This window comes from Dendrobates tinctorius, unplaced genomic scaffold (assembly GCF_039654945.1).
Source record: "Dendrobates tinctorius isolate UK_male_01 unplaced genomic scaffold, ASM3965494v1 ptg000086l, whole genome shotgun sequence".
NCBI lineage: Eukaryota > Metazoa > Chordata > Amphibia > Anura > Dendrobatidae > Dendrobates > Dendrobates tinctorius.
Window position 1 is genome coordinate 56,844,165 of NW_027361754.1, and position 26,293 is coordinate 56,870,457.

Sequence of the window (26,293 nt, forward strand, 5' to 3'; positions counted from 1 at the left end):
TGAGCAAGTATGTGTTTTTAGGCGAGAGAAGAGAAAGCTACTGTCAATCAACTGTGGCAGCGTCTCTTTTCTGAAAATAATCGGATCCGATACCGTACTAAAATTCTAACTTCCTAATCACGATCTTCGCAGACATCAGCAATTGAGAATGAGGAAGCCTTTATGCTTAAGACTAGGGACACCAGGGAACCATAAATTTGTGCAACTTGCTGCCAAACGGCATATCTGCGATTTGTCTGTGAAAGAAAAAAAACCCGCCAAATTACAGACACGTTGGCTACAAGTCGCATTTGCACGCGTCTTACACTGAAGTCTATGGGAACAAAGTTGTGAGACTTGCAACCACACATCCAAGAGGTTTTATTTTTTTTTTTTTTTTTGCAACAGTCGTGCTGTGGTTTAAGTCATGCATTATAATGCAATTCTTATTGTCAATCATTAGATGTGACAATGATCTTCCTGCCACTAGGTAGGCCTATGCTTAGTGTGCGCAACATTTATAACAAAACAAAAAAATTAAAACAAAAAAGTGAAACAAAAAAAATAAAGTAAAACAAAAAGAGAAGCACAACTATTGTACAATAATGACCTTCGGTAACTATTAAGGGTATGTGCACACGCTGGGGATTGGGGTGCAGATTTGGCCGCGCGGATTTTGTAAAATCCGCTGGTAAATCTGCAGGTCAAAAGACCTGCAGTTTTACCTGCGGATTGCTCTGCGGTTCTGCCCTGCGGTTTTTCATCTCCACATTGAAGGAGATGACAAACCGCAGCGGAATCCGCAGAAAGAATTGACATGTCATTTCTTTCTGCGGATTGAAAACCGTAGCAAAACCGCGCGGAAAAATCCGCACCGTCTGTACTGCGGTTTTTGTTTTCCATAGGCTATAAAAGGTACTGTACACCGCAGCAAAAACTGCTGTGGTTCCGCAGCGGCCAAATCCACTGAGGAACCGCAGCAGAATCCGCAGCATGTGCACACACCCTAAAGGGTTACACCTAATGCTTTGGTGGTACTGAGCTGTCAACAAGTGCTACTAGTGATACTAGAGTGCTGAAATAGCAACAATGCAAACTAGTTGACCATTTTCACCAAACGGTCACAGTTAATTAAGGAAAAGTAAATGGTTGCTGGGATACCAGCAGAAAAATAATAATTATTTATAGAAATCGCTTTATGTGCTTGATGTAAATTTTGTATTGACCTACTCAGATAAAACATTGAACAAAAAAAGTCTATTTACAACATGGAAATAAATATTATACATTGATTTTCTTTGTATCAAAGTGTTTGTTAAATCTGCATGATCACTACGGGGTTAACCACTCATGCCTTCACTTTCGGTAACGCGCCGCGGTCTTCCATCTGTGACATCACAATGGTTTCTTTGGCAACACATTCAATGCCCGTGAGGCCACACAATACAGCAACAGTTTCCTTCAGAGGAGTACCCGCATGGGAAATGTGCTCATTTATGCAATCAGACCGGGCATAGAGATTAAAAAAAAAACACATAAATGGGAAAAAGAAAAAGTTTCCAAACATTTAATTAATTATTGAGCCAAAGCGATCATCTGTATAACACTGATATTAGCTTTACCTTCACTAAGCTTAATTTACCTTATTGGTTTATCTAATCGAGCAACATTTAAAGGGAATCTGTCACCCCTTTTTTGAGATATCATATAATGATATCATTCAATTGTGTGTCACATAAGGATTCTCTTAGTACTTTTGCTTCCCCCTGACCCCGCACCTTTCATGCATAAATACCTTTTTTATATCGGTTCAGATGTATGTAAACTGCCGCTGTCTGGTCCGAATGGGCGGGGCTTATTCACCTGCTCCCCCCCCCCCCCTCCCTGTCTTGCTCTACGCATTTCTTCTTGTGTAGAGCAAGACAGGGAGGGGGAGGGGGGAGCAGGTGAATAAGCCCCGCCCATTCGGACCGGACAGCGGCAGTTTACATACATCTGAACCGATATAAAAAAGGTATTTATGCATGAAAGGTGCGGGGTCAGGGGGAAGCAAAAGTACTAAGAGAATCCTTATGTGACACACAATTGAATGATATCATTATATGATATCTCAAAAAAGGGGTGGCAGATTCCCTTTAACTTACTGTTCTATTATTGCTAATCACACAAGCCATGTCAGCGAGCGCAGACGTCCCCTCAAATTCACACATTGTATCAAATATCAGAAAAAATGACATCCAAGAAACAGATGCCCAAGGAATAGTGACAAAAAAAACAAAATTTAATTAAAACCACCCAGAAAGCAACCCAAAATTTACTACACATCTATACAGAAATGCCTGTTCCTACTCCGAACTCCCAGCTCTGATAGGCAGTGATAAATTCCTATATAGCAGTACCAGTAGGCATACATACATACATCATTTCTTATATGGGCTTATTACCGTAATTTTTATAAAGAAGTGTCATGTTCTTAAAAAATAAATAATCCCAATTGTTATACAATAATCCCAATTTCCATATATTATATTCAACTATCTAGATCTATTAAAATTGAGTCTCTATGGAAACTGGTAGACATTTGTATATTCTCAATACAGTAGTACCAATTCCAATATCAAATGCAAAACTCCAACACCGAGACACCAATGGTCATTTAGAATGACGCATTTTAGTGAAGAATACAAGTTCCTACATATATTAGTTCTAGAGATCCCACACAGAAGAACCAATCTCTATTGAGTAGTACCTGCTCCCATATAGTCACCAATTTCTATTTCCTAATTCGAATTCCCATACAGAGTCCCCAATTTCTAGAAGGGAAGTATCAGTAACACTAAAGTAATAATAAAGTCATACCAGTTCCGATTTCCATATAGCCAATTTCTATATAGTAGTACCAATTCCCATATAGTCACCAATTTCTTTGCAAGTCCCCATCTACAAAAAACAAAAATTCTATATAGTAATAGGTACTACGTATATAAAAGAGGGTTATTTTGTAAGGGAACTGGTATTAACGAGTCACCAATTTCTATATAGATATACCAGATCCAATAAAAATGTAACCAGTTTCTAGATAGTAGTAACAGGTCCCATATAGAATCAATTCCTTATATATCAGCACCAGTTCCCATAGTCACCAATTTCTATATAGTAGTACCATTGCCAAATAGAGCCTCAAATTCCTACATAGTATTACCGGTTTCCACATAAAGCCACCAATTTCCACTTACCATAATAATACCAATTTCTATATAGTAGTAGCATTCCCAAATAGAGCCTCCAAGTCACAGTACCGGTTCCAGATAAAGCCACCAATTTCCATATGGTAGTACCAGTTTTGTATAGATCCACCAATTTCCATGTACTAATAATACCAATTTCCATATCGCAATACCAGTTTTCATATAGCGCCAATGACTTCTATACAGTGGTACCAATTCTGACACAGAGCCACCAGTTTCTACCACCAGACCCCATGCAGAAATTCCAGTTCCTATAAAATATAACCATTACATATTACTTACCAGCAAATACTCTATCCGGCCAAATATCTTCATTTTTTTCAGCTTCTGAGGACAATCAGACTAGGCTAGAAATCCGTGCATCAGCAGCGGTCACTTCTTCATGGCTGCGTGCCTTGAATACTAAGGAGCCATCTTTTGCCTTGGAGGCTATTCTTGTGATGCAGCTAGGAAGCAGAGAGGTCTGACATGGTGCCTGACCAGGTACTTGTGCCCGCAGATGGAGGGCTGGAGACCACCGGCTCCAGGCGGGGGGGGGGAGGAGGGGGCATTAGCATACAGCTGTCACTTGTTGGGCAGCAGAAGAAAAGGGAAGGATGAAAGCCTTGGACAATGCATGTCTATTGACTTTCTCCCCAGGCCATAGAGGTAATACTGCTAATGTTTTTCACCCTTGGAACCATTTTAAAGACACCACTCCCTGTTTACACCCCGCTCAAATCACAAAGGCGCCACATCTATTCTGATGTGAAAGGAGCAATGCCAATAGGCAAAAGAAGCACACGCCAAGGGTGGTAATGAGCGAGGCCCATCTGTCTTCCCCTCCTCTCCGATACCAGCCATGCTTTAACCTTTTCATCACTACTAATATTTCATCAAGTGGGAAGAGATATAGTATCGGATTGCGGACGCACGAATGCACCATTTACTCCGGCTCCTCAATGCCTTCAGTTATCCGGAGGGGAGGGCGCCATATTGTAACAACGGACATGATGAATAGCCAAGCTGCTGATGGTACCCAGCCGAAGCCTAGAGGACCACGGCAGCCATGCGGTTTTGGGCAGTTGCAGTCCATCGAAATGCACTGAACCGTACATCGTGAAAATTTAATAAGCAAAAATGCATAAAATTCACAAAAAGGCGGCATGAACCAAATTTAAAAGGCGATATTCTATTAAGAAGCTGCAAATACTAGTGGCACACATATTTGACTATTTTTCCCATTTTCTGCCCATCTGGGAAGTTTTTGTAAAAAGCAGGCAAGGTTTAGCACGAGGCTCACATCTTATAAATTATTATTATGCATTTATATAGCGCCATTTATTCCATGGCGCTTTACATGTGAAAAGGGGAAATATAGACAGGTATAATAAACATGTGTAAGACAAGGGACACACAAGTACATAAGGAGAGGGGACCCTGCCCGCGAGGGCTCACAGTCTACAGGGATGGGTGAGGATACAGTAGGATATTTACCAATATTTTAAATCTACTTATATACAACATTTGTCAGTGTTTTTGAAAACCTAAATTACTAAACAGTTATTTCATCCACGTATCATTGTAGGCGCCAGCGATCATTTTTCTCCATTCAATGAGACACTGGATAATGGAAAGAAAATATTATATATATATATATATATATATATATATATATATATATATATATATAAATAAAACTTGCCTTGTGGCACTGCTCTTAGTAATGACATGTACACATTGATCCCTGACCTTTTATTAACTTCTGTTCTGAGAGATACTAGAACTAGAAGTTCACAAAAGTCAGACACCAGACAGCCCTGCTCACCAAATGTCACTTCTCATTCCTGTGCTACACTGTAGCAAGCACTTGAGGATGAGATCAGCTAGAAGGAAAGAGACATTATGCCTTTTTAGGTCTTTTCATGCTTAAATTGTTAATTGTGAAGACTATAGGAACAAAGAACAAGAAAGAAAAGTCAAGTATTATGTTACGATTGGTCGTGCACGCTGGTTGTGAAACCATTGTGTCAATATGGCAGTGTGTACAGACCTCTCATTCTGTACCATTCATAGCTAGAACTCACTTTATTGAATGAATATATATATATATATATATATATATATATATACACAGTACAGACCAAAAGTTTGGACACACCTTCTCATGCAAAGAGTTTTCTTTATTTTCATGACTAGGAAAATTGTAGATTCACTCTGAAGGCATCAAAACTATGAATATGTGGAATTATATAATTAACAAAAAAAAGTGTGAAACAACTGAAAATACTGTATGTCTTATATTCTAGGTTCTTCAAAGTAGCCACCTTTTGCTTTGATTACTGCTTTGCACACTTTTGGCATTCTCTTGATGAGCTTCAAGAGGTAGTCACCGGAAATGGTTTTCATTTCACAGGTGTGAACTGTCAGGTATAATAAGTGGGATTTCTTGCATTATAAATGGGGTTGGGACCATCAGTTGTGTTGTGCAGAAGTCTGGTGGATACACAGGTGATAGTCCTACTGAATAGACTGTTAGAATTTGTATTATGGCAAGAAAAAAGCAGCTAAGTAAAGAAAAACGAGTGGCCATCATTACTTTAAGAAATGAAGGTCAATCAGTCTGAAAAATTGGGAAAACTTTGAAAGTGTCCCCAAGTGCAGTGGCAAAAACCATCAAGGGCTACAAAGAAACTGGCTCACATGAGGATAGCCCCAGGAAAGGAAGAGTCACCTCTGCTGCGGAGGATAAGTTCATCTGAGTCACAACAGCTCAGATTAGAGACCAGGTCAATGCCACACAGATTTCTAGCAGCAGACATCTCTACAACTGTTATGAGGTGACTGTGCAGCAGGCCTTCCTGGTAGGAAACCACTGCTAAGGACAGGCAACAAGCAGAAGAGACTTGTTTGGGCTAAAGAACACAAGGAATGGACATTAGACCAGTGGAAATCTGTGCTTTGGTCTAATGAGTCCAAATTTGAGATCTTTGGTTCCAACCACCGTGTCTTTGTGCGACGCAGAAAAGGTGAACGGATGGACTCTACATGCCTGGTTCCCACCGTGAAGCATGGAGGAGGAGGTGTGATGGTGGGGGGTGCTTTGCTGGTGACACTGTTGGGGATTTATTCAAAATTGAAGGCATACTGAACCAGCATGGCTACCACAGCATCTTGCAGCCACATGCTATTCCATCCGGTTTGCGTTTAGTTGGACCATCATTTATTTTTCACCAGGACAATGACCCCAAACCCACCTCCAGGCTGTGTAAGGGCTATTTGACCAAGAAGGAGACTGATGGGGTGCTATGCCAGATGACCTGGCCTCCACAGTCACCAGACCTGAACCCAATTGAGATGGTTTGGGGTGAGCTGGACCGCAGAGTGAAGGCAAAAGGGCCAACAAGTGCTAAGCATCTCTGGGAACTCCTTCAAGAGTGTTGGAAGACCATTTCCGGTGACTACCTCTTGAAGCTCATCAAGAGAATGCCAAGAGTGTGCAAAGCAGTAATCAAAGCAAAAGGTGGCTTCTTTGAAGAACCTAGAATATAAGACATATTTTCAGTTGTTTCACACTTTTTTGTTAATTATATAATTCCACATGTGTGAATTCATAGTTTTGATGCCTTCAGAGTGAATCTACAATTTTCATAGTCATGAAAATAAAGAAAACTCTTTGAATGAGAAGGTGTGTCCAAACTTTTGGTCTGTACTGTATATATTATAAATATATATTACATATAATATAAATATATGTACGCACACACGTAAGTTAACACAAAAAAAACTTTAATAGGTAATTTTCTAATGATACTTTCCCTTTAAGAATATGATATCATACAATAGTTGTCTAAGGAGTGACACTAATGGCTGAGGATGATTTTCCACTCTCTTGCAGACATAGACAAAAAAAAAAATAAAAAAAAAATAAAACTGTAGACAAATACGTCTGTCTGGACTCCAATGTATCAATAGTAATAATAATGAGGTTACATAACCGCACAAAATGGATCTGTATCATCTTTCGATTTTCCATTCAATCAGCCAAAATGTCATTACGGTCTGTGGAAGTGTAACTGACTCCAAATTCTGAGAAAGAATTTTATTAATGTACAATGCTTTTCCAGGACATGTCTACTCAAACAGCGAACACATGAATTTATCCGGACGCCGGGATACATCCACATGTGACTTATTATAATGTGCGTTAGGAGATCACCCTGAAATAGAGGAGGTTGACACTCCCAATTTGCGCCATCACTTCTGACTAATGGATCTGCTGCCCCCAATATGACAAATTTGAGGGACCTGAGAATGCATGATCTTTGCATGAGCTCAAAAGACCATGGAAAATGGTTAACCCCATTCCTCCATGGGTCTGCGCAGTCTCCTCCTTAGGGTACCGTTACTCTTAGCGATGCACCAGCGATCCCGACTAGCGATATGACGCGGCCAGGATCACTGGTGCATCGCTAAGTGATCGCTAGTGAGCTGCCACACAGGAAGATCTCACCAGCGACTTAGCAGTGGTCGGCGGTCGTTACTTACCTGTCAGACGCGGCGATCCTGACGTCCTCCCACCCGCATCCACGCGTCGCTCGTCGGCGTCACAGCAGGAAGCGCCCGACGAGAAATGGTCCAGGACGTTCTCGCACGATCAGCGATAACCAGCGGGGGAGCCGGTCGGAGGTAAGTATCACACATAGCGATATCGCTAGCAATATCGCTGCTGCGTCACAAAAACCAGTGACGTTACAGCAATATCGCTATGTGTAACGGGCCCTTTAGGTTGCAGATGTACAGTCATTTACAAAATATGCAAAAGTAATAGAAAAAAAAACATGTAAAAAAATCTTTTGAAAGCAGTTATTTGATTGAATGTCCCAATTCAGGAAATGGGACTCCCTAATAATTACTGAGATGTCTAAAATAAATGGGTTGCCTCATCTTATCAACCACCTTTTAGGCTGGATCTGTCTTGGCGATCACTTGATTGGGAAAGTTTAGCAACCACATATTTTCCTATAGCGGCCACTACAGGAGAAGTGTAGTATTACACAAAGTTCATTCACATGAAAAGACGAACATAACAATTGTTAATTTATGGTGTATTCACATACAATAGAAATGCAAACCTTATCAAGGCAAATAGGAAAAGATAAAGTCTACAACTCACCTGTAATAGGGTCTGCACGTCACGATTCATTTAAATGGAAGAAAAAATGAACAAAAAGAGGGGAAAGAAAAACCTGTTATGCGCAATCTCCTAATACCAGTACAATATAACGTCATATCAATTTCACTACTTATGAACGTAGATTAATATCCATAAAACATTGAAGAACTGCAAAAAGGGAGGGCAACTTAAAAGTATTTAGTTAATAATGGGTTTTTGCAAGTTAGGCTACTTTCACACTTGCGTGTTTTTGCACTGCGCTGCAAACACGCAAAAAAAAACGCATCATGCGTTTTGTATGCGTTTTCTTCTTTTTTACACGTCAGCGCTCCCATAGACTATAATGTGTGTTTGGGTGAATTTTGTGAGCATTGCGTGTGCATGCGTTTTTTTGAGAGAGGTCGGACGCACAAAAAATGCAACAGGATGCATTTTGTGCTCCCGGGCGCACACTACAAAAAAACGCATGCGCATACAAACGCATGCCAATGCACACCCATGTTAAGAATAGGAAAAAAAAACGCATGCGCATAAACGCAGCGCAAAAAAACGCAAGTGTGAAACCAGTCTTGGAAGAAAAAAAAAAGGAAAAAAAAAACAAGAGCCTCCCCCTTCCCCCACAAATAGCATTGCCGTTGTACAAAGACCACGTCGAGTATTGGTATAGGAAGATCTGTCACTAGATTTCACAATATAAAATATAATATATTGCTAAATAAACAAACCCTTTAGACCTGATGGCACTGATGTATTTACATTGATAATCTATACCACAATGACTGTATAATTCTACTTGTGTGCACTTAAACCTACAGCTCTCTCTCCCAGCTCCTTGGACCAACGTTCATGTGTTGTCTATGGTCAGGCTCCTCAGGATCCTTATTTCCCCCCCTCCCCGGCATTATCTGTTTGGGGAAGCTTCCATATACTCTACATTAAATGGTTGTTGAAACCCACTGAAATCAAAGGGTTCGTCCAACTAATGTGTATAGAGGCCATTAAATGTTGCTCGTGCTGCAATAACAAACAAGCCACGAACAAGGGTGGGGTGCTGTTCATAGGGAATAACTAGGCCCTTTTTTTCTGTCTTTTAGAAAAGAACTTAGAGTGGTATTCCCATCTCCAAGATCCGATCCCAAAATGTAGTAGATGTAATAATAATAATAATAGCAAATATCTCCAATTAGAAATGTAGTATAGTTCTTCAGATTTGCTACGTGGCTTACCCCATGTGCAAGCATTGCAGTAGTTTGGGTATCCATGGTGATTACCGCTCATATAGTGACAGTTCGTGAATTGTTAGTGGGTGTAACCACGGATACATAAGCTACTGCAATGCCCTGCACATGGGGTAAATGACAAAGCAAATCAGAACAACTATACTACATTTCAAATTGAAGGTATTTGCTAATATTATTATTCCAACTATTACATATTGGGATAGGATCTTGGAGACGGGAATACCACTTTACTTTAAAAAATATATTTATAGGAGTTATCCCAAAAGCAAAATTTGCATGAATAATGGAGACACTACCACTGGGACCCCTACAGATCTCAAGAACAGGAGTCCAGTGTCACCCATGTGAATGGAGCTTCATTGCACATGTGCAACCAGTGCCCTAGTCACGTTTATGGATTTAGGGAATCGGTCACGTGCATGCGTGAGCACTCGCTCTCGGACAGTGAACAGAGCAGTGGTCACGCATGTGCACTGTGTGGCAATCACACATGATCAATGGGGGTCCCGGTGGTCAGACCTCTTCTGATCATGCATTAATCACCTATCCTGTGACCATTTAGCACGCCCTCGTTACAAGACTTCATGTTTCTTTTTAACATCTGTGGTGATAAACTTACCAGAGAGGGAACATGTGATCCCTGCCTGAAACCGGGCACCCCATCCAGAGGAAACTACAAGGAATCTACATCTAATCTCGGCTGATTTACTAAGCAGTCAGGATCTATTGTCCTCACAGATGTCAGTAAGCATTCCCAGGGTATAGCGGCATCAGAAATACCATTATATTCTGGGCTCCAGCGTTATCAGAAATACACATAAGATAAGGAGACAATTAGAGATGAGGAGAGATAGGAAAGAAGAGCGAAACCAGACACAATGACAACAATGGTGCAATAATGACCTGCAGGACTCTGGACATGGCCACTTCATACATTTTCAAAAAAAGTCATTCCCACCTCCCATTTTGGAAAGATCAGTCAACTCTACAGCAAAACATGAGGTCAGCGGATAGAGTTAAATATTCAGCTTCAGCCCTCCATTCTTGTGTCTGACAGCGCTTACTCCCCTCTCCCCACCGATACCCATATATTTATCTTATCAGGTCTCAATGTCAGATTCATTTTATATTTTACCCGGAACGCTGCTATAAGGAGTACAGATGCACCCGAGCCATGATGCCAAAGGGGGTCCCTACTCCACACAGGACACCAGTGTTATCAATAGCACGTGGTAGATATGTGGGGGGCCACACATAGGTTTTGCATTTGGGGTGCCTGAGTTTTGAGTTAAACCATTGAATTTTACTGTTTACACGGAGCTATGACGACTTATTGAGCGATATGGATTGGCTCCATCCTCATGATTATTGGTTAACGGAGGCTTAATCTAGCTCATCAGTAAATCAATAGTAGAAGGCTATGAAATATTTCGTGGTTTTGAGCTCCGAGGACTTACCCTTTGCTGTATTGTGGCATGCTTGTGCTCCATCTCCCTCTTCTCTACAGCCGAGTCAATCACTAATTGGTCCAACTATGGAGAAAAAAAAATGGAGTCAATTTGAGTAAAACTTCTGAACTATGTAGCTTGCCATTTAGTGCACAGTATATCAATACATTATAGCATAAAAAAAAATTATATATATATTTTGTCAAATGTATTTAAACAGTTTTTAAGACAGTAAGTTTATGCAATCGAATTGGTTTCAGTTTAGAATTTTATTTAATTAGGTTTTAATTGTATGTTGGAAAACAAAACAGAACATTACAAAAACAAGATCCTTTGCATGTAGTGCATTTCTAATTTTATTTAGACCTTTAAAATTTGGTTGCAGAAAAAAAAATGGTTAAAAATGCATTGAAAAACCACAAACATAGGATGTTTGAAACCAGCTGCAATACCAAAACACAAGTCGTGACCAAGAGAGGCGCTGTTTATGCCCCGAATATCAGACCGTGGGCAGCTTCATGTTCAGCAACAGATTTTTCCAAAACATGCTGGAAAATCGGTAACCAGATAAGGCCCATTACATGCGAGATTATAGAAGATGGCAAGATATGATCCCACCGTTGTTCCCGGTAGAGTACACGCACCTCCGAAGCCAGCTTCTTCATGTACGGATTCAGCTCATTTAGTAAACTATATCCTTGCTGGAAGAAGGTGTATTGGGCATGCATGAACGACAACATCTGTGGATATAATAAAAAAAAATATATATATATATATATATATATACACACACATATAAATGCATCTTCACTAAATATGGTAATTACTGTCCAAAGGAATCATCAATGTTCATGGTCTCTGCATAGTTCTCTTACAGGGTGCCGATTCGGTAACTGATAGGGGGGTCCATGTGGTTGAACCGTGGCCTAACTTCCTCCAACTGTAACACCTTGTATGTGAGCTCCCCCTAGTGGCACTGCGGGCAAATCTTAAGTCAAATAATAATTCTGAGCTAGATGGCGCACTCGAGCAAAAATTAAAATGACCCTTAAGTTTGTGAACTTCTCTTCTTTTTAGTGAGCTGAAATAGGTGACCTGACATAGATCCCAGCAGTGATAGTGAGCAGGGCATATTTCTTCTTGCCTTACTAATTGGCACGTTGGGGGCCACTTACGGGCACAACTGTGCAGTAACTAGTTGCTTTACTAGGGCATCGCACAGATGCCCTAATCCATCTTAGTGACAGGTTTCCTTTAACGAGTCCCCGTAAAGTGATTAAAGGGTCCATTTACGCTGCCAATACACAGAATAGTCACATATGGTCCAATTACAGCTTTATAGCCAAACTGGATATTGATCCACATTATTGTTCTGTCACACCAGACTCTGGAAAGGCCTAAAGTTCATTATTACCTAGATTTATGCATCAGGAAAGCATTAATTGTTTTACAAATCAATAGTAGATGAATAAATCAAGAGCAGAAGAGACGAATCATGGAAAATTCTGAATTATAGAAGACGTTGTACCTAGGGGAAATAAGACAATAAGGCCGACGAGACTGTACAAGGATATGTATGGTGAGCTGGAAATACAAACTACAGGGATAGAAAAAAAAATGGCCGGCAGGAGCCAAGGGGCAGTCTCCGGCCCACAGCCGGGAAATCGGGAAGATACCGGCAAATATCTTCCAATAGATAGATTATTTTCAGCCATTTATTTATATGTGGACAACTGCAGTATTTGCTTTCTATAGCCTCTGTGTTACACCGTCTATTGCTGGCTGAAAAAAAAAAAAAAAAATGAGTCAACTGAGAATCCATCAGTGAGTGTGCTAGGGCGATCTGATGAGTTGTAAAGAGGCTCAAAGGTAAAATTGCACTTTAAACACGTAGGTCACAAAGAAGCAAAATATGTAAAATAAGCCGTTGACTTTGTGAGGTTTAGGAGTTCATACTATATAGCTGGCATCCAGTTAAAAAGGACATTTGGGGCGATTATTCTAAGCAACCAGCTGCCCTCAGCCAATCACCAATGCCGAGAGAATTCTCAGTAGATCTGATTGGTTGAGAGCAGCTGAAAAGGCAAAACTCTCCAATAAATGTTCCTCCCAAATGTCCTTTTAAGCTGAATGCCCGACACAGTATAGAGACCCATGGACTGGTTTTAGGTAGCTGTACACAGCTTGTAGCACTAACTCAATTTAAGACTTTATAACCTACCCCTAGTTAAAGTTCCTTTGCTTCATCACAAAGGTGTTAAAAGTCCAGTTATCGACCATTGAGCGTCCCCACGAGGACACGTCAGACCATACGGTCTCCAAGACGCCATCGACAGCCATACATTTCATTATAAAAGGGGTACGATTTGGGGATTTAGAATACTTACAGCATCCAGAATTTCAAACTTCTTTTTGGCTTGTAAGACATTTATCTAAAAAATAAAAAAAATTAAAAAAGAAATTAATAAAAATGGATTTCTTCACAAGCGTGTTCACTCTAATATTTAATAGAGGAGCGCTCATTTAGCCAATAGTCATTTCCTCTGGCGCTGAGCATGCATGCGCGATTCCTTATGAAACTCACTTGTAATACATAGTCCAGGGCCAAGTGCCGGAAGCATTTCCGTGTAATGGTCAGGGTACCCGTAGCTTCCTCTACCTCATGTGGTTTATGGCGGGGGGCCTGAGCATTTTTCACTAGTGCAATATCCAAGTCTTCTCTCACTTTGTCAAACTGCTTCTTCGATTCCTTGAATTTCCTCACATCTCTGAAATGAACATAATCAATAATAATAAAAAAAAAAAAGTCACAAAACCAATAAAGTAAGTGCTGCCGTACACAGTTGCTGACCGACAGCCATCTTCCCGAAACACTTGGCCGAGCTCTCCTGTGCTCTCAGTGAGCCAGACTTCTATTATGAATTGACCTTTCATTTTCCATGCACATTGCTGGATGCAGAAGGAGTCAACTGAAAATCTGTCAGTTGCTTCTGACAAGAGTTTGTAACTCCTTTATCTGGCTTTTTTTGGAGCTCTTCAGTTGATTTATAACCACAAAACACATGAAAAATGAGCTTAACTTTAACATGGTGATAAGATCAGCAATGAGGAGCTCACAGAATAAGACAGCTAAGGCTAAGTTCACATGAGTGTGTGCATGTATGTAAGTGTGTATATATATATATATATATATATATATATATATATATATATATATATATATATATATGTACGTATGTATGTGTGTGTGTGTGTATGCATGTATGTGTATATATGTATGTGTGTATGCATGTATGTGTATATATGTATGTGTGTGTACACTGTGTGCAGAATTATTAGGCAAATGAGTATTTTGATCACATCATCCTTTTTATACATGTTGTCCTACTCCAAGCTGTATAGACTTGAAAGCCAACTGCCAGTTATGTAAATCAGGTGATTTGCATCTCTGTAATGCGGGGGTGTGTGGTCTAATGACATCAACACCCTATATAAGGTGTGCTTAATTATTAGGCAACTTCCCTTCCTTTGGCAAAATGGGTCAGAAGAGAGACTTGATGGACTCTGAAAAGTCAAGAATTGTGAGATGTCTTGCAGAGGGATGCAGCAGTCTTGAACTTGCCAAACTTTTGAAGCATGATCACCAAACAATCTAGCGTTTCATGGCAAATAGCCAACAGGGTCGCAAGAAGCGTGTTGATAAAAAAAAGGCTAAAAATAACTGCCCATGATTTGAGGAAAATCAAGCGTGAAGCTGCCAAGATGCCATTTGCCACCAGTTTTGCCATATTTCAGAGCTGCAATGTTACTGGAGTATCAAAAAGCTCAAGGTGTGCCATACTCGGGGACATGGCCAAGGTAAGGAAGGCTGAACGACCACCTTTCAACAAGAAACATAAGATAAAACGTCAAGACTGGGCCAAGAAATATCTTAAGGCTGAGTTCACACGTGGCGCTTTTTTCGCGTTTCCGCGGTGGTTTTAACCGCGCGATTTTGCTGCGAAAAATAAGCATCCCATGCATTCCTATGGGATTCCGCAATGCTGTGCTAATGCTGCGGTTTTTACCGCGGCGGAATCGCTTCGCGGTAAAAAACGCAGCATGCTCATTAATTTTGTGGAATCGCGGCGATCCCGCACGCATAGGAATGCATTGTTCTGCTTGCTTTCCGCATGTGGCTGTGCCCACCATGCGAAAAGTAAGCAGAACAATTGAGGATGGTACCCACGGTCCGGAGGAGAGGAGACTGTCCTCCGGGCTTTGGGTACCATATCCCTGTAAAAAATAGAATTTAAAATAAAAAATATTGTTATTCTCACCTTCCGACGTCCCGCGCAGCCTTCCCGCCTCTCTCCACGCTCCCGTTCCCAGTACTCCTTTGCGAAAATGCCCGCGATGACATCTGTTCTCGCGGGATCGAAAAAGTCATCGCGAATTACCGCGAGACGTCGCGATCCCGCGAGAACATACGTCATCGCGGGCATTTTCGCAAAGGAGTACTGGGAACGGGAGCGTGGAGAGAGGCGGGAAGGCTGCGCGGGACATCGGAAGGTAACAATAACACCATTTTTTATTTTTTTTAATTATTTTTTACATTTTATCTTTTACTACTGATGCTGCATAGGCAGCCTCAGTAGTAAAAAGTTGGTCACATTTGTCAAACACTATGTTTGACGAGTGTGACCAACCTGTCAATCAGTTCTCCAAGCGATGCTACAGATTGCTTGGACAACGCTAGCAATTCTGCAAGCTAATTACGCTTGCAAAATGCTAGTTTTTCCGTGGGAAAATCGCGGGAATTTAAAATGTGATTTTCCCGCGGAATGGAATTCCGGAACTCTTGCGGTAATTTCCGCGAGAGTTCCGCTACGTGTGAACCCAGCCTAAGACTGATTTTTCTAAGGTTTTATGGACTGATGAATTGAGAGTGACTCTTGATGGGCCAGATGGATGGACCCGAGGCTGGATCAGTAAAGGGCAGAGAGCTCCATTCCGACTCCGACGCCAGCAAGGTGGAGGTGGGGTACTGGTATGGGCTGGTATCATCAAAGATGAACTTGTGGGACCTTTTCAGGTTGAGGATGGAGTGAAGCTCAACTCCCAGACCTACTTTCAGCTCCTGGAAGACACCTTCTTCAAGCAGTGGTACAGGAAGAAGTCAGTATCGTTCAAGAAAAACATGATTTTCATGCAGGACAGTGCTCCATCACATGCATCCAAATACTCCACAGCGTGGCTGGCCATTAAAGGTCTAAAAGAAGAAAAAATAATGACATGGCCCCCTTGTTCGCCTGATCTGAAACCCATAGAGAACCTGTGGTCCCTCATAAAATGTGAAATCTACAGGGAGGGAAAACAGTACACCTCTCCGAACAGTGTCTGGGAGGCTGTGGTGACTGCGGCACGCAATGTTGATCGTAAACAGATCAAGCAACTGACAGAATCTATGGATGGAAGGCTTTTGAGTGTCATCGTAAAGAAAGGTGGCTATATTGGTCACTGATTTTTATTTTTGTTTTGTTTTTGAATGTCAGAAATGTTTATTTCTAAATTTTGTGTTGCTCTATTGGTTTTACCTGGTGAAAATAAACAAGTGAGATGGGTATATATTTGGTTTTTATTAAGTTGCCTAATAATTCTGCACTGTAAGTTACCTGCACAAACAGATATCCTCCTAAGATAGCCAAATCTAAAAAAAAACACTCCAACTTCCAAAATTATTAATCTTTGATATCTATGAGTCTTTTGGGTTGATTGAGAACATAGTTGTTATTCAATAATATAAAGAATCCTCTCAAATACAACTTGCCTAATAGTTCTGCACACCGTGTGTGTATAAAATTATTACACATATATATATATATATATATATATATATATATATACACATATACACACATATACTGTACATACAGTATATACATATATATATATATATATATATATATATATATATATCATGTATAGTTCCATCCTTTTTTCTCTCTTCATCTCAATTGTAATTCATTTGCAACCCGTATGGCATCTGTTTTTATACATCAGCAATTAAAATTTACAAGGCCAAATAAAATTGCCAAAGAGCTGCAATGCAATCATAAAATTCGAAAGCTATATGGTCGATTCATATGGAGTCCAATTTTTTTTTAGGGGGCACCCATTGACTTAAATAGGCAAGTCACATCAGGCATTTGGATTTTTTTCACACGTACAGTAAGGTCTAATTGGATAATATTGCTTGCGGGACTGTCCACATGAGGTCAGTTTTTTTGACAGGCAGCACTTGGACTAAATATATGGTTGTGTGAACTTAGCCAGAAAATGAGCTCACTGACTGATTCCCAGTAAACTCCTTCTGGAGCCAGTAAGGTGCAAAGAAACAAAATATTTGTAAAATCCAAACAATGCCACATTTTTTAATGAAACCCAACTGCAAAACTTATTTTAAGCATATTAAAGTATTTAATCCCATACTGTCATCGGACGAAATAGTACGTCCGATGGCAGTATCCCCTGCTTTAATGTGGGCTCCGGCGGTAAACCCGGATCAAAGCCAAGACATGTCAGCTGTTTTGAACATGTGCCCTCAATAGGCGCGGGTGGAATCACGATCCACCTGCGCCTATATTAACTAGTTAAATGCCACTGTCAAACTCTGGCAGCGGCATTTAACGCACGCTTCCGGCCATCGGGACGGAAATACGCACACCGCTGACCCCATCACGTGATCGGGGGTCATCAATTTGTCGGCATAACAACCAGAGGTCTCCTTGAGACCTCTATGGTTGTTTATGCCGGATTGCTATGAGTGCCACCCTGTGGTTGGCGCTCATAGCAATGCAGTAATTCTGCTACATAAAGGTGATCTGAGCATCGCCTGTATGTAGCAGAGCCGATCGAGCTATTGAAGCTTCATGGAGGCTATTGAAGCATGCCAAAAGCTAAAGAAAAATGTTTTTAAAAATAGTAAAAGAAAATATAAAAAAAACATAAAAGCTTAAAATCACCCCCCTTTCGCCCCATTCAAAATAAAAAAAAAAAAAAAATCAAACATACACATATTTGGTATCACCACGTTCAGAATCGCCCGATCAATTAAAAAAAAAACCTGATCGCTAAACGGCGTAGCAGGAAAAAAAAAATCAAAAAGCCAGAATTATGTCTTTTTTGTCGCCGTGACATTGCATTAAAATGCAATAATGGGTAATTGAAAGAACGTATCTGCACAAAAGTGATGTCATTAAAAACGTCAGCCCGGCATGCAAAAAATAAGCCCTCACCCGACCCAAGATCAAGAAAAATGGAGACACTATACAGGTCTCGGAAAATAGCACATTTTTTTTTCTTTAAGCAAACTTTGGAATTTTTTTTCACCACTAAGATAAAAAAGAACCTAGACATGTTTGGTGTCTATGAACTCGTAATGACCTGGAGAATCATAATGGCAGGTCAGTTTTAGCAATTAGTGAACCTAGCAAAAAAATCCAAACAAAACACAAGTGTGGGATTGCACTTTCTTTTGCAATTTCACTACACTTGGAATTTTTTTCCTGTTTTCGAGTACATGACATGCTAAAACCAATGGTATCGTTCAAAAGTACAACTCGTCCCGCAGAAAATAAGCCCTCACTAGGCCATATTGACCGAAAATTAAAAAAAGTTATGGCTCTGAGAAGAAGGGGGGTGAAAAACGAAAACGCAAAACCAAAAAAAGCTCAGGTCATTAAGAGGTTAAAAGAAGTGGACACCTTTTGGGGGCCTTTTTTCTTGTTATTAATATATTAATGTTATTAAAATATTATTCTATCTGCCTACAGCAACCACTAGGGGGAGCTAGCTGCTTATTCATTGAACTGACCAATACCACTGAGTGCGAAAGGCTCCTGAGCTCCACCTGGTGGTGGCTGCAAGTAGATAGATTTTTAGAATTTTATCATTACATTATTTTTTTTTTTTTTACTTTTAAGAAAATGAGCAGGCTAAAGACGACAATCTAAACCAGATTATACAAGGGTTTGTTCTCAGTGTAGCAGTAACGAAACTGCAACAAAGATCCAACCATAATAGCTTCCCTGCAACAATTCTATAGGGACAAATCTCCCCAAAAAAATGCACCGATTCATTGTAAAGTGTGTATTGACCCCAAAAAATGATCTGATGACCTTGAAAACCCAGAAGGGCACAAGTCTTTCTATTTCTCTCCGGCCCGTTCGTACGGGACCATACATTTCCCCACGTACAGACTGACATCTTGTATACACTGCTCTGCTCCAGGGAAAACTATGGACACGCTGGACTGGAAAAGGCGCAAAGGAAGAAAAGGAGAAAAGTAAGCGTGGAAGCCGTCAGGAGAGTTTCAGTCCCCTCCCCCATAAACACGGAGCTTCTGCTTCTGACAGATTCTCACTTAATTACCCGTTACTATGGAAACTGTCTCCCTCCGCCTGCGAGCGATGGTGCTGCTCTGTGGCCTACATACATCCATCGTGCGAGGGAACCTGTGCAGCTGCGGCAGAGACTGCCTCTACCCGTGCTGCAGGAGCCCCACAGCGAGGGGGCCCCAAGGGGGATTAAGTGCTTTCTCCAAGATGAAGCGTCTCGCTCACAAAATTATCCAAAATTGTGAAGTAATGGCGCTCACCCTGTATTCTACCGAATAGACAGAAAATCCAATCTGCCCAGCACCTCTGTGTACAGGAGCATGCCGCTACTGTAATATGCAGCGGGGGAAATAAGTATTTGATACACTGCTGATCTTGCAAGTTTTCCCGCATACAAAGAATGGAGAGGTCTGTGTAATTTTTATCGTAGGTAAATTTCACCTGTGAGACAGAATCTAAAAATAAAAACTACAAAATTACATTGTATGACTTTTACATAATTATTTAGCATTTTATTGCATGAAATAAGTATTTGATGCAATAGAAAAACAGAACTTCGTATTTGGTAGAGAAACCTTTGTCTGTGATTACAGGGGTCAGACGTTTCCTGTGGGTCTTGACCAGGTTTGCACACACTGCAGCAGGGATTTTGGCCCACTCCTCCATACAGATCTTCTCCTGATCTTTCAGGTTTCGGGGCTGTCACTGGGCAACATTGAGTTTCAGCTCCTCCAAAGATTTTCTATTGGGTTCAGGTTTGGAGACTGGCTAGGCCACTCCAGGACCTTAAAATGCTTCTTATGGAGCCACTCCTTAGTTGCCCTGGCTATGTATTTCGGGCCATTGTCATGCTGGAAGACCCAGGCACGACTCATGCTCTTACTCAGAGAGGAACGTTGTTGGCTAAAATCTCGAGGTACATGATCCCATCCATCCTCCCTTCAATAAGGAGCAGATGTCCTGTCCCCTTTGCAGAAAAGCTTCACGGAAGATGGTGTTCTTGGGGTTACTCATTCTTCCTTCAAACACGGCAAGAGGAGTTGATACCAAAAAGTTCTATTTTGGTCTCATCTGACCACATGACCTTCTCCCATGCCTCCTCTGGATCATCTAGTTGGTCATTGGCGAACTTGAAATGGGCTTGGACATGTGCTGGCGTGACCTTGTTACTAACAATAATGTATGAGACTGTGGTCCAAGCTCTATTGAGGTCATTGACCAGGTCCTCCCGTGTAGTTCTGGGCTGATTCCGGACTTTTCTCAGAATCATCCTTACCCTATGAGGTGAGATCTTGCATGGAGCCAGACACCGAGGAAGATTGACAGTCATCTTGTGTTTCTTCTATTTTCTAATAATTGAGCCAACATTTGTTGTCTTCTCAACAAGGTGCTTGCCTACTGTCCCATACCACCCTTGTGCAGGTATACAATATTGCCCCTGATGTCCTTAGACAACTCTTTGGTCTTGGCCATGGTGGAGAGGTTGGAGTGTGATTGATTGTGTGGACAGGTGTCTTTTATACAGGTAATGAGTGCAGATCCTACTCTTAAAGAAAAACTAACAGGTCTATGAGAGCCAGAATTCTTGCTGGTTAGTAGGTGAACAAATACTTATTTCATGCAATAAAATGCAGTTTAATTATTTAAAAATCAAACAAATGTGATTGTTTTTCTTTTTTTAGTTTTAGATTCTGTCTCTCACAGGTGAAGTGTACCTATGATAAAAATTACAGACCTCGCCACTCTTTCTAGGTGGGAAAACTTGCAAAATCGGCAGTATATGAAACACTTATTTCTGTGTGTGTGTGCGCATGTATGTATATCTGTGTGTGTGTGTGTGTGTGTGTGTGTGTGTATATATATATATATATTTTTTTTTTTTTCTCATTTTTTTAGTATATATTTTCAATGTTTGCATATATTTTGGTGCACACAGTGCCTGCTGCACTCTATGGATTATTTAAGTATATAATATATACATATAACGTGACTAATAAATAATATATATATATATATTTAATATATATATATATACACTGTATATACACACACACACACACACACACACACACACAGTACAGACCAAAAGTTTGGAAACACCTTCTCATTCAAAGAGTTTTCTTTATTTTCACGACACGACTATGTAAATTGTAGATTCACTCTGAAGGCATCAAAACAATGAATTTACACATGTGGAATTATATAATTAACAAAAAAGTGTGAAACAACTGAAAATACTGTTTTGCTTTGATTACTGCTTTGCACACTCTTGGCATTCTCTTGATGAGCTTCAAGAGGTAGTCACCGGAAATGGTTTTCACTTCACAGGTGTGCCCTGTCAGGTTTAATAAGTGGGATTTCTTGCCTTATAAATGGGGGTTGGGACTATCAGTTGTGTTGTGCAGAAGTCTGGTGGATACACAGCGGATAATCCTACTGAATAGACTGTTAGAATTTGTATTATGGCAAGGTAAAAGCAGCTAAGTAAAGAAAAACGAGTGGCCATCATTACTTTAAGAAATGAAGGTCAGTCAGTCCGAAAAATTGGGAAAACTTTGAAAGTGTCCCCAAGTGCAGTGGCAAAAACCATCAAGCGCTACAAAGAAACTGGCTCACATGAGGACCGCCCCAGGAAAGGAAGACCAAGAGTCACCTCTGCTGCGGAGGATAAGTTCATCTGAGTCACCAGCCTCAGAAATCGCAGGTTAACAGCAGCTCAGATTAGAGACCAGGTCAATGCCACACAGAGTTCTAGCAGCAGACACATCTCTACAACAACTGTTAAGAGGAGACTTTGTGCAGCAGGCCTTCATGGTAAAATAGCTGCTAGGAAACCACTGCTAAGGACAGGCAACAAGCAGAAGAGACTTGTTTGGGCTAAAGAACACAAGGAATGGACATTAGACCAGTGGAAATCTGTGCTTCGGTCTGATGAGTCCAAATTTGAGATCTTTGGTTCCAACCACCGTGTCTTTGTGTGACAAAGAAAAGGTGAACGGATGGACTCTACATGCCTGGTTCCCACCGTGAAGCATGGAGGAGGTGTGATGGTGTGGGGTGCTTTGCTGGTGACACTGTTGGGGATTTATTGAAAATTGAAGGCATACTGAACCAGCATGGCTACCACAGCATCTTGCAGCGGCATGCTATTCCATCCGGTTTGTGTTTAGTTGGACCATCATTTATTTTTCAACAGGACAATGACCACAAACACACCTCCAGGCTGTGTAAGGGCTATTTGACCAAGAAGGAGAGTGATGGGGTGCTACGCCAGATGACCTGGCCTCCACAGTCACCAGACCTGAACCCAATAGAGATGGTTTGGGGTGAGCTGGACCGCAGAGTGAAGGCAAAAGGGCCAACAAGTGCTAAGCATCTCTGGGAACTCCTTCAAGACTGTTGGAAGACCATTTCCGGTGACTACCTCTTGAAGCTCATCAAGAGAATGCCAAGAGTGTGCAAAGCAGTAATCAAAGCAAAAGGTGGCTACTTTGAAGAACCTAGAATATAAGACATATTTTCAATTGTTTCACACTTTTTTTTGTTAATTATATAATTCCACATGTGTTAATTCATAGCTTTGATGCCTTCAGAGTGAATCTACAATTTTCATAGTCATGAAAATAAAGAAAACTCTTTGAATGAGAAGGTGTGTCCAAACTTTTGGTCTGTACTGAGATCCACAGCAGTTTTCCATGCGGTGTACAGTACCATGTTATTCTATGGAAAACAAAAACCGCTGTGGAAAATTCATCACGGAAACGCACCGGTTTATTTTCCGCAGCATGTCAATTCTTTGTGCGGATTCCCCAGCATTTTTACACCTATTCCATTATAGGAATCTGCAGGTGTAAAATCGGAGGCCAAATCAGCATAAAATCCGCAGTAAACCTCCACTAAATCCGCAGGTAAAACGCAGGTCATCTTAACTGTGGATTCTGAGCGGAAAAATCAGCACACGAATCCGCAACGTGTGCACATAGCCTTAGGCTATGTGCACACGTTGCGGATTCTGCTGTGGATTTTTCAGCGCGGATTTGGCTAAATCCGCAAGTAAATCTGCAGGTGAAGGGTCCTGCGGATTTTGTGCGGTTTTCCACTGAGATTTTGACACCTGTGGATTCCTATTATGGAATCGGTGTCAAAAAGCTGCAGAAACACACAAAGAATTGACATGCTGCGGATTTGAATCCGTGGAAAAATCCGCAGCATGTGCACAGTGTTTTTCATCAACTTTAATGCTATTGTACAACGCAGCAGAATCCGCAACGTGTGCACATAGCCTTAGACTTTTAGGGTTATGTGAAGCAACGTGTACATTGAACGTGTCAATGACAATCACTTAAAACAGAGAATCACAGACATTATTCACTCTGTTACCCGTGTGTGGCAAGAACTTCACTATCGTTTGGATGTGTGTAGGGCAACAAATGGAGCCCACATCAAACTGCACTGGAATGAAACTGGGGGAGTTTTTCTTTTATTTGGAGCAGATTTCACATTTCTAGTGTGTTTTGTTGCTTTCCAGTGACTCTGAATTGATTACTTCACACTAGACCTTGGAAATCAAGGTCCCAGAGTCTGGAGGAAGAGTGGAGAGGCCACAATCCAAGCTGCTTGAGAGCTAGTGTGAAGTTTCCACAATCAGTGATGGTTTGGGGAGCCATGTCATCTGCGGGTGTAGGTCCACTGTGTTTTATCAAGACCAAAGTCAGCGCAGCCATCTACCAGGAAATTTTAGAGCACTTCATGCTTCCCTCTGCGGACAAGCTTTTTGGAGATGGAAATGTCAGTCTCCAGCAGGACTTGGCACCTGTCCACACTGCCAAATATACCAATACCTGGTTTACAAACAACAGTATCATTGTGCTTGATTGGCCAGCAAACTCGCCTGACCTTAACCCCAAAGAGAATCTGGGGTATTGTCAAGAGGAAGATGAGAGACACCAGACCCAACAATACAGACGAGCTGAAAGCTGCTATCAAAGCAACCTGGGCTTCCATAACCCCTCAGCAGTGCCACAGGCTGAATGCCTCCATGCCACGCCGCATTGATGCAGTAAATTGATGCAAAAGGAGCCCCGACCAAGTATTGAGTGCATTTACTGAACAGACATTTCAGTAGGCCAATCAACATCATTAACAGAAGTAAACACGTGAAATAGATCTCTCTGTTTGTAATGACTCTATATAATAAATGAGTTTCATTTTTTGAATTGAAATAAATTAACTTTTTGATGATATTCTAATTTTGTGGAGATGTGTATGTATATATATGCTCAACATGTGCATTTCAAGCTAAAATATATCAATCAATACCATCATTGTAAACTTCCACAACCAATAACCACTATTATTCAGCTATGTAGCCCGACTGTCCCATATACAGGAACAAAAAGGATAGTCATTCTGAAATCTGACCTGGTGAAACCTTAACCCCCTGACATCATCTGTATGGGGGACCCTACAAAGATTAGACTTTCAGGCGATCCCGTCAATAGCGCTAGTTTGCTATGATCTAAAGAATAATTTAGTGGACTCACTCTTTCACAAAGGTGTGGAGCTGCTGTCGCACGGACCGCTGTGCCTGATCGAAAAGGATCTGAAAGAGAACAGTGCGGGGTTATGGTCGTGTACATCATCACACGTGGTAGTAATCACTCCTAGAGGTGACCACATACAGGAAGACAGCGGTCACAATATACATATAATATCAGCTCAAAGTACAAGAAGAGATTAAATATCTAGTCTGAAAGAGCAAAAGCGATAACATATAAGAACAACATACATAATGCAGTCAGTGTGAATAGAAATAGGTCAATGGTAAGAATCACTAATAACATTGTAGTTCATACAGTAAATTGTTTCTTTTTGGCCAACTATATATTCTGAGCCTACTACAGGACCATATATAAAAAACAATGCACTCAGTACAGGACATCCATAACATAGCGGTAGAGAGCTTGCAGTACCACTCACGGCCACTACACAATTATGGCGCTGTTTCACTTCTGATGCTCCGTGGTACCTTTAAGGGTGTGTGCACACGCTGCGGATTCTGCTGCGGTTCCGCAGAGGATTTGGCCGCTGCGGGTCCGCAGCAGTTTTTGCTGCGGTGTACAGTACCATAATATCCTATGGATATTAAAAACCGCAGTGCAGACGGTGCGGATTTTTCCGCGGTTTCTAAACCGCAGAAAGAAATGACATGTCAATTCTTTCTGCGGATTCCGCTGCGGTTTGCCATCTCCTCCAATGTGGAGATGAAAAACCGCAGAGCAATCCGCAGGTAAAACTGCAGGTCTTTTGACCTGCAGATTTACCTGCGGATTTTACAAAATCCGCGCGGCCAAATCCGCACCCCAATCCGCAGTGTGTGCACATACCCTAAATCAGCTGATTGTTGGAAGTGCTGGGTCTTAGACCCATGTCAAGGATGGGCATCAATGTGAAGGACGGGCATCAATATCAACATTTCGTAAAACCCCTTTAATACCTGCCTCAATAGTTGCACCTCCTGTCTACAAATCATAAAACAGCAAAAAAGTAGAAATTTTAAAAGAACCTGTTGCAACAGGCAATGGAAGAAAGTATATTTAGAGGAGCTACTCATATACCTTATCAGGGAGTTATGGCAGGCTGACATTATCACTTTAAAGAAGATATGCTTTACTGCTACATCTTAGGGCGGTTTCACACGTCCAGATAACCCGGTACCGGAGCTATCCGTGTGGATACGTAGGACATCCGTGTGTGATCCGTGTGCTGTCCGTGTAGTGAAATAATTGGTTTCAATATTAACCCTATGACTCCTAAAAATGCACACGGACGCCATCTGTGTGCG

At 41.1% G+C, this 26,293-nt stretch overlaps 1 protein-coding gene across 1 annotated transcript in view; it reads right to left on the reverse strand.

The window, feature by feature from the left end:
* ACAP3 (ArfGAP with coiled-coil, ankyrin repeat and PH domains 3) overlaps nucleotides 1-26,293 on the reverse strand; it is a 180,630-nt gene that overhangs the window by 51,058 nt on the left and 103,279 nt on the right. Inside the window, exons 5-10 of the mRNA XM_073585429.1 lie at nucleotides 24,993-25,051; nucleotides 13,656-13,839; nucleotides 13,459-13,503; nucleotides 11,716-11,811; nucleotides 11,081-11,155; nucleotides 8,383-8,394 (exon numbers count right to left, since the gene is read on the reverse strand). Of these exons, the coding sequence (XP_073441530.1) occupies nucleotides 8,383-8,394; nucleotides 11,081-11,155; nucleotides 11,716-11,811; nucleotides 13,459-13,503; nucleotides 13,656-13,839; nucleotides 24,993-25,051 (471 nt within the window). The remainder of the gene's footprint in view (nucleotides 1-8,382; nucleotides 8,395-11,080; nucleotides 11,156-11,715; nucleotides 11,812-13,458; nucleotides 13,504-13,655; nucleotides 13,840-24,992; nucleotides 25,052-26,293) is intronic.